General features: G+C 48.7%; 2 protein-coding genes across 5 annotated transcripts in view; both read left to right on the forward strand.

The window, feature by feature from the left end:
• The window catches only part of KMT2A (lysine methyltransferase 2A), a 44,521-nt gene extending 36,867 nt beyond the window's left edge, over positions 1–7,654 (forward strand). For all 4 annotated transcript variants that reach the window (XM_068659346.1, XM_068659348.1, XM_068659347.1 and 1 more), the window contains 6 exons: positions 138–212; positions 532–706; positions 1,110–1,217; positions 1,722–1,805; positions 2,172–2,301; positions 2,706–7,654. In XM_068659346.1, coding sequence (XP_068515447.1) covers positions 138–212; positions 532–706; positions 1,110–1,217; positions 1,722–1,805; positions 2,172–2,301; positions 2,706–2,981 — 848 coding nt within the window. In that variant the 3' untranslated portion in view covers positions 2,982–7,654. The remainder of the gene's footprint in view (positions 1–137; positions 213–531; positions 707–1,109; positions 1,218–1,721; positions 1,806–2,171; positions 2,302–2,705) is intronic.
• Positions 7,655–7,964: 310 nt separating this feature from the next.
• TTC36 (tetratricopeptide repeat domain 36) lies at positions 7,965–8,941 on the forward strand. Its single transcript, XM_068659401.1, has 3 exons — positions 7,965–8,115; positions 8,388–8,576; positions 8,653–8,941. Exons 1-3 carry the CDS (start codon positions 8,007–8,009, stop codon positions 8,919–8,921), a joined length of 567 nt encoding a protein of 188 aa, XP_068515502.1. The 5' UTR covers positions 7,965–8,006; the 3' UTR covers positions 8,922–8,941.
• Positions 8,942–8,947: the final 6 nt, after the last annotated feature.

Consider the following 8,947-nt stretch of genomic DNA (forward strand, 5'->3'; position numbering starts at 1 on the left):
ATAGTAGGTTGTTTCACTGGAAACCTGGTAAAACATGGCAAAATAGAGACATAGCAAGGTACCTGTTCTGGCAGTCTTCTGTGCCCAACGCTTTGGATACTCTTTCACTGCTTTGTCGTCTTTTTGTGTAACTGCAGATGCTTGGAAGTCACTAACTGACAAAGTTCAAGAAGCCCGTTCAAATGCCCGCCTGAAACAGCTATCTTTTGCAGGTAACATCCAGCGCCAAGTTCACTTTTACTGTGCTTCTGAATGTGTAAGAACAAACAGGTCTGTCTGGGAGCATCTTAGGGTTCAATGTTCTGAAAGTTTCAGTTCAGCTGCTTACTGTTTTTATGGAGAATAACTTCCCCTAATCAAGCGATGTAAAATTCTTATGTAGAGTGAACTAGCTAATCCAGTGCTTCTGTGAAAATTGCAGGCTAGCAAAAAAGTGATGTTTAATGAGTTGCTGTATCCTCCTGTTTCTAGGCTGCATAGTCAGGTTTTTCTGGTTTCATTTTTGTTGTTGTGCTCTATTTCATATTCCAGGTGTGAATGGTTTGAGGATGCTGGGGATTATCCACGATACTGTTGTGTTTCTGATTGAGCAACTTTATGGAGCAAAGCACTGCCACAACTACAAGTTCAGATTTCATAAACCAGAGGAGGCCAATGAGCCGCCTCTGAATCCACATGGCTCTGCTAGGGCCGAAGTCCACCTGAGGCAAGTGTGAGCTTTGTCATTGTTAAGGTTAATGGTCCATTGGCTTGTTTAATCCTATGTCAGGGCACAGGCAACAAGTCTCTAGAGCACTGTCTGCTCTCAGTTAAAAAGAAATATTAGCAGCTTTCTCAGGTAAATCAATTATATTGCATCTTGTGAGTCTGTGCATTTTTCTGTGCAATCCTGTTGTCAGTTGCTTTGTTTAACAAAGCTTTCCTGGCTTGTGCCTTCATTTATAGTTCTCAGAAACCATTGTGTGTTACCCTGATGCATAGAAAGCTGTGAAAGAGGACAGACAGGAGAAGGTGTGAAGCAATAAACATGTCAAGTTGTTGTGGCAACCAAATGTTTCAATTATTTTTAGTTAGTAACACAAAATTCCTTTGATCTCATTAAATTGCAGGAAATCTGCATTTGATATGTTTAATTTCTTGGCATCTAAACACCGACAGCCGCCAGAATACAACCCAAACGATGAGGAAGAGGAGGAAGTACAACTGAAATCAGCCCGGTATGTAGCAGGGTTTAAAGGCGGAAAATAACGCTGTGGTGTTAAAACTAAGAGATTAGGCTTAGTTGTGTGTTGTGGGTTTTGAGGTGGTATTTAAAACCTCAAAGCTACAAAGCCCTAGAAAATACAGGGGAGACTCCTACAATAGCGAGATAACTGACAACTGGTCTGATTGGTCACCTTCAGGCTTCCTTTCGATGTTTCTTTTCCCTGCTAATGTAAGGCAAACATTCTGATGAGAATTTCATGAGTAAAGGGAGAAAATGACCTGTATTGAAAGAAAGGATTGCTGATTAGCAATGAGTTTGAGTTAAGATATGAGAGAAAGAACTGCTCTACACGTAGTGTGTACGCGTGCACATGTGTATTACACTGAATTAATTTTGATTGTGTTCTCAGTGGGCTGCAGTGACTGAAAGTTTGTCTTGGAAACTATCCTAGGTAATACACATGGCATGGGCTCTCAAATAAATGTCATCACTTAATAGCATCTCTCTGTTCTAGGAGGGCAACCAGTATGGATCTGCCAATGCCCATGCGATTCCGACACCTGAAGAAGACCTCCAAGGAGGCAGTTGGTGTTTACAGGTATGGTTTTGTTCTGGTACTCTCAGATGGGCATCTCGGACAGAGAAAGGTAAAAACTGAAAACCTCTGAAGTCGTGGTGCAAAATTGAGGGGAAGAAGCATCTTTGTTTGTTTTTATTTGAAGAAGTAATCCTCAGCACAAGCTACTTATTCCTGCTGACTTATCTTGGTGATAGCCAAGGCATTTGCTTAGGAGTGGACAGAAGAGCTCTAGTGGTGTTCTCTTTGGCAGTACGTTGTAGAAGTGTGACATAATGCTGTGGGCCTTGTAATGAAATAACTTGTTTTCTGCAGTGTTTGCGGTCCTACGTTTCCAAGTTTCACGTGTATTTTTTGAAATATTCTCTTACCCTGTTGCTTTTTTAGGTCTCCCATCCATGGCCGGGGCCTGTTCTGCAAAAGGAACATCGATGCAGGTGAGATGGTGATCGAATATTCGGGCAATGTCATTCGCTCCATCCTCACTGACAAACGAGAGAAGTACTATGACAGTAAGGTGAGTTTTGAGGGCTTTTGCAGAACTTCTTAAAAAGCATAACAGGCCACTTTTCCCATTGGGTCATATAAGGAAATATAGCAGGCAGTGAACTTGGCTATTAATCAGGCTTTGGGGTCAAAGTTCTTTGTAACAAGAACCCATACTTACTGGAGCTCTAGATCGTTTCTTATTTTATCTTCTGGACTGGGAAAGACATCAGTGGGGTCTTCGTGTTGCAGATCCAAAGGGTGAAGGGATGAAATAATTCAAGCATGAGCTTACGAAGACAAGTGAAGAGAGGTTGCAGATATTCTTAACGACCTGACTTTCGGTTGCCACATCACTGTAATAATCTAAGCTGTCTGTTAGCGTAGCTATCTCTTCGCCTCACTTGCCTAATTGTCTTTCTGTCCTCTGTGTAGGGGATTGGTTGCTACATGTTCCGCATCGATGACTCTGAAGTGGTGGATGCCACCATGCATGGGAATGCAGCCCGCTTCATCAATCACTCTTGTGAGCCCAACTGCTACTCCCGGGTCATCAACATTGATGGCCAAAAACACATTGTCATCTTCGCCATGCGCAAAATCTACCGGGGGGAAGAACTTACGTATGACTACAAGTTCCCCATTGAAGACGCCAGCAACAAACTGCCCTGTAACTGCGGTGCCAAGAAGTGCAGGAAGTTTTTAAACTAGAACTTCCGTGACCTGCAAGTGAGCCCTAAAGGGCCTGGGGCGAACCAAAGCTTCTAGTGAATCCCTACCCTGCCATTCGCAAGGGAGAGGGAAGGACGGAGGCAGGAATGAAGATCAGCTGGGCTCAGGGACCTAACTGGCGGCTGTGTTTCTCTGTCAGAGTCCACATCTTCATGTCTCGCATGCGCACACTTACCCTTATGAAAGACACAGGCGACTGGAGAAGATCCTCAGTGTGATTATGTTTTTGCTATTGTCGTTCCTGCCCCAACCCTCAGAATTTGTTTGTCAGAATGGGGCTAATGAGTGGGAGAGGGGAGGGTAGACAGACCCAGGTATAGGGGAGTCCTCACGGATCCCGTCCTTCTGTTGTCTCTTGGCTCAAAGTGGTGAATGTGGAGTTCTTGTTTTCATTCGACTGTTGTGTCATAAGTTTTGAAAGCACAGTATGTGACTGCTCTTTTCTCCTAGGGAGAGAAACTGTGTCCCGCCAACCAGCTACTCTGAGAACTTTGTACGTGTCTGTGATTCCTTGTGCTATGCATCTCCAAAACACTATTTGTGAGTTGGTTGGTATACTGTGTGGCATAGGTGGCCTGCTGCGCCGCGTGGGTCTGGCTTATCTGTTTTAATCTAGGAAGACTGAATGGGGGAGAGCATCAGATAGCAGCCGAAGGTAAACTGAGAAGGATTTGGATAGTGTTTCGCTCTGAAATTCCTGCGCGAGTGCAGGGGAATTCCTGGCATTCTTTAGCAGAGAAAGGGCTTGTGCCAACTGGTTTCAGAGCTGTAAATCTTTGAGAGCAAACGCTTGCTTTCAGCAGCACCCTCCCTCTGCCGTGTAGGAGGGAAGCGGCGTTTTCCCATGTTCCTGTCGTCAGAGGCTGTCTTTCTCCTTTGACCTAGGGACTGAAAGGCTCCTCTGGCTACAGTGGTGTGTCTGCTACTGTGGGGCTGCCCCAAGGGACAAACGTCTTCAGGGGAGAGAAGCAGTGGTGGCAGCGGATTCTGCTGTTGGCCGCTTGTGGCTGTAGAGCAAGAACTAGGAGGGACTTCTGAGGGCACTTCCCCAGGAGCTGCTCTGCTCAGCCTCCTCGAGCAGCGTCCTAGGGTGTGATGTAGAGACAAACAAGTGACTTCTCTAGGCACGTGCCTGTCGCGACCCGTCTTCGGTGTGTGGTTTCGTAATCTGCTATGAAAGGCACAGGAAGAGGCACCAAAATGGAGTGTAAATTCTCTGAAAATGCAAGGCCAAACACTAACCAGCCCCATGTACTCCGTGCAGCACTTAGAAATGCATAGGAATAAATCAATTAGCGATTGGCACAGCTGAAATTGTGGTAGCTGAAGAATCGAGCTTATTTGAAGTGAATCAGAAGACACTATTGTCCTGGTGAAAGTAATGTAATTCCTCCTCCCTTTTGGGTCTGCTCCACGCCTCAAAAGAAAAAAAAAAAAAGGAAAGAAAAAGCCCCAAGCCTAACAAATTAAGACATTGGATTTTACTCTGTTCTGTTTACAGTTTAGTATTTAAGGTTTTATAAATGTAAATATATTTTGTATATTTTTCTATGAGAAGCACTTCATAGGTAAAAGCACTTATGACGAGGCTTTTTAAACAGTGGTATTATCCTAATTTAAAAGAATCTGTTTTTAATATTGTTTTTATTTTCATAGGACGGTTATAGGAAATATCTGGCTGGACACAGTCTGATCCTTTCTCCAGAGAGAGGGGTACACTTTATTTTTATTTTTTAATCTTCTTCTGCCTTTTTGACTTCAGTAACTGTTTCTAGGAGGTTTGGCTGGACCTTAAACTTTTATTTTCTTGTCAAGATAGGGGCAGGAGGAAGAATTGCCCAGCTTAGGAGGAGTTTGACTCATGGGAACTGTATCTGAACATGGAGGCATGATTCTGCCTTGCCACACACCAGTGTCCTGTGTGTATTTCAGGAAAGAGAGAGAGAGAGAACTGACCCTTAGTAACTTCACCTCTTCTGCTTGGCGTTCAGGATTGGCATTTGTGGGAGCATTTCCCACCCTGCCGTGTCCACTCAGCTCAGCTGTCCCTAAAGGGGGGGCTTGGATGAGTGTGGGGCTGGGGCAGTGAGGGGCATCCCCAGCCCAGGTCAGCTGCACGGGCCCCTCGCTGCGCCCAGGTCCCCGGGTCGTGTCCCCGTCACGGAGGGTCAGTGTGCCGCTCATCACTGCTTTGTCCGGAGCAGCTCCCCTGGAGAAAGACTGCACCTTCCTTCTCTAGGTAAATTCACAGCTCTCTGGACACAGAAACATGGTCCTGTGGAAATCTGTCGAAGCAATAGGGCCCCAGCCCTCCTCGGCTCGCCGCCGTCTGGGGTGGTGCGGGGCACGCACCCACGCGTGCGCTCCTGATCCCACAGCGTCTCTCTTGAGACGAGAGCAATCGTTCCTTGGAGCAGTTAAACCATGAAGCACCCTTGCTTTTGTAAACTGTCCCTGTGGGTAGGTTAGTAGCTGTTTTGGGGGCTGCCAAATCGAAAGGCAACCCCAAAACTGCACGAGCAGTTTGTAGGAAATGGACCGAACTGACTGAACTCCCCACGCTTGCAGGCTTGCACTCCGTTATCTGTGCGCTTCAGGCCCCGAGACCTCTTCCTCTGACCTGGGAATGAAATACAGCACTCACGGGGTCAGGAACTGCTGGTTTCCTTTCTTTATTGCACTGCGTGATTATTATTTGGTAATAACTGTTTAAAGAAGAGTCAAATTGAAGCTGCATTTGTTACTGAAACGATTTGATGCACTGACAGTTTGGGAACGCACATACCTTGAGAAGGCCAAAAAGCGCGTCTGGGGGCGAGATCTCAGCCCTGCCTCCGCGGACGCGGCTGCTCTTTGTCCTTTTTCTTTCTTGGTTTTGACAGCATTGCTGGGGGACAGCTCTCACCGTGGTTAAACCTGAGAACCGTGTGCGGAAAGAGGGGGGCACGGCGTGCCCCGCCGGCAGCTCCCTGCCGCTCTGCGGGGGCAGGCGCCGAGCAGGAGGGCGTCCAGACTGGGAAATGGGGGGCTGGGGAACCCGAGGGAAAGCCACGGGAGCAGCCCCAGAGCCAGGCACCAGAAATCCCCTCCTGCAAGGACTGGTGGAGCAGACGGGCCCGGTGGGGCCCCCGCTCGCTGTTCGCTTTGCTGCTATACCTGCGGCGGCTGCCTGGGCAGGTGCCGCTGTGGCCAGTGAAAGTGTCTGTACCCAGAGAAGCTGAGCTGTGCCGCCGGGCCAGGGCACCCACGCTCCTGTCCCGCTCGCAGCCAGAGCGCAGGCGTTTGACTCTCTCTTTTGGGCGAATGGAAGGAAGGCAGGGAGAGGCCTCGGCAGCCAGCGCGTGCGTGTCCTGTCACCCGTGAGATGCTTGCCTGCGTGTGCCCTTCCACCCCGTTCTGCCTGGGCTAACGGTGAGCACAGCACAGCTTCCCAGTCTATGAATGTATATTTTATAAGGACTGACACAGATCATGATATCTGAAAATACTAAAAAAAAAAAAAAAAAAAAAAAAAAAAAAAAATGGAACCTTAGGGCGTTTATTTTTTATTTGTACAAACCGATTTTTTTTTAAAGGAAAAGCGGGTCATTGCAAAGGGCTGGGTATCTTTCTGTTCGTTGTTTTTCTTTCATTTCAAAGCAATACCAGGTTCTTCAGTGAGATGGTCTTTGTGCAGAATCATGCCATTCAAACCCATACTACTGGTCCACATCCAACACTTGCAAGTTTTTTTTATAACTATAAATACAATATATATAGGAACTAATATAGTAATGCACCGTGTAATGAAGCCTAGTTCAGTATCGGTCCATGGCTTTTAATTCTCTTAACACTATAGATAAGGATTGTGTTACAGTTGCTAACGGAGGCGGGAAGAACTCGGGCTGTGCGTTTCCAGGCGGCCTCGGCGGTGCCAGGCAGCGAGCAGGCCTGGCTCTGAGAGCTGGAAAATGGGAGGAAAAAACGAGGAGCCCGGGAACGGGCAGCTCGAGGGCTCCCCTGACCTTTATTGTTACCAGTCAGTACTTGTACAACTTGGTTTTTTCCTTTTTTTCCTCTCTTTTTGGTTATGAATGTTGGGGTACCACCTGCATATAGGGAAAAATGTGCTCTGTGCTTTCCTGGTATCTTTTTAACAAGGTACAGTAGCTTTGTCTATCAACCAAGAACTATACTTGTGGTGTTTCTTTTATTGAACTTAACAGTCTCTTTAGTAAATACAGGTAGGTGAATAATTGTTTCAAAAAAGAAAAAAAAAAAAAAAGAAAAAAAAAACTCTGCAAAGGCAAGGTTATGTTCTAGAAATACACTTCTTGACAACTTATCATGTATAACAAATCTTTTTTTTCTTGTGTTCTTCCAAGCTTCTGTTTTGTTTTTCTTTTTAAAAACAAAAAAAAAAAGAGGAAACGTGTCTAAAGTACATCAGTGTTAACTCCCTGTCACAGGGAAGAAGGAAATACTTTAATAGTTTAAAAAAAATGCTGAAAGCTCTGCAAAAGACTGAATGTAAAAATAAAAAGTGTACATAGTTGTAAAAACAAAACAAAAAAACAAAAAACAAAGGAGTTTTTAAACATGTTTATTTTCTATGCACTTTTTTTTATTTAAGTGATAGTTTAATTAATAAACATGTCAAGTTTATTGCTGCAGAGGGTTGCTCTTGGTTTATTCCTGAGAGTCGGAAGCTGGTCCTCCTGGTTTAAACGATCCTATTTCTCATCCCCCGTGCGCTTCGGCGCTCTGCCCGCGTGCCCCCAGCTGCTTGACCAGAGCCCTCGGCCAGGGTCAGGAGGGGTGCCAAACACCACCACGCCGAGGAGGATGGGGATGGCAGAGCGAGTGCCTGCAGCCCGGCTGCTCCCTGGGGGGAATTGGCTGGGTTGGGGGGTGGAGGAGCCCAGCGGCCGGGCTGGGATAGGACAGGGATGGGCGAGCGGTGCCAGTGGGGTGAACATTAACCCGCCAGCAGCTGGCCTCCAGCCCTGCCACCCACACAGCACCATGGCCACCGCTAACGACAGAGCCGTCCTGCAGACCATTTTCAACCCCAGCACTCCGTTTGGGGACATCCCTGGACTGGATGATGAGGAGGAGGACGTCCAGGAGGAAGGTGAGGCAGGTGCAGCTCCAGGTTCCTGCGGGTTGCTTCCCATGGGCAGGGGAGCAGCCCCTCTCCTTCCTGCTGGGCTGCCTCCCAGGGGTGGTTTGGGGTCTGCTCTGCATCCCTGGGGCTGGATTTGGGGACCTGGGACAGGTACCTGGGGATGGAGGGGAGGTCCTGGGGCTGCACCAAGCAGGGCACTGGGTGCCCACAACCCCGGTGCTGGCGCCTGCCCACTGTGGAGCACAGGCCGAGGGCTTGCTGCCTTTGTCACGACACAGAGGAGACTTTTGCGCCCGAGCTGCTGGAGCAGGTCCGGGACCTGGAGCTGCAGGGGGTTTCTGCTGCTGAATCTGGAGATGTGAGCACTGCCCTGGAACGCTTCAACGAGGCCATCCGCCTGCTCCCCGAGCGCGCCTCGGGATACAACAACCGTGCCCAGGCCCTGCGCCTCAAGGGGGACGTGGCAGGTAAGGGCTATAGGGCCAGGCACTGGGGCAAAGCACCGGACTCCCCCAGCTCCCCGCCACCTTTTGCCTTGTCCAGGTGCCCTGCAGGACTTGGACACCGCCATCCGCCTGGCCAGGGGCTGCGGCCGCGCCGCCTGCCAGAGCTTCGTGCAGCGGGGGCTGATCCGCCGGCTGCAGGCCCGCGATGAGGACGCCCGGCGGGACTTCCAGCGTGCGGCCCGCCTGGGCAGCGCGTTCGCCCGGCAGCAGCTGGTGCTGCTCAACCCCTACTCGGCCCTCTGCAACCAGATGCTCTGTGAGATGCTGGGGCGGCTGCGCAACCCCAACAGCGCCGGCAGCGACTGAGGCTGCAGCTGCTGGAGCCCCCCTCC

The sequence above is a fragment of the Anas acuta genome, chromosome 23, assembly GCF_963932015.1.
Source record: "Anas acuta chromosome 23, bAnaAcu1.1, whole genome shotgun sequence".
Taxonomy (NCBI): domain Eukaryota; kingdom Metazoa; phylum Chordata; class Aves; order Anseriformes; family Anatidae; genus Anas; species Anas acuta.

Bases quoted from the DNA above. Each gene is read 5' to 3' on its own strand.
- TTC36 (XM_068659401.1), top strand. From the start codon at position 8,007: ATGGCCACCGCTAACGACAGAGCCGTCCTGCAGACCATTTTCAACCCC. The intron at 8,116-8,387 runs GTGAGGCAGGTG...GTCACGACACAG, and splicing joins GGAGGACGTCCAGGAGGAAG to AGGAGACTTTTGCGCCCGAG. The intron at 8,577-8,652 runs GTAAGGGCTATA...TGCCTTGTCCAG, and splicing joins CCTCAAGGGGGACGTGGCAG to GTGCCCTGCAGGACTTGGAC.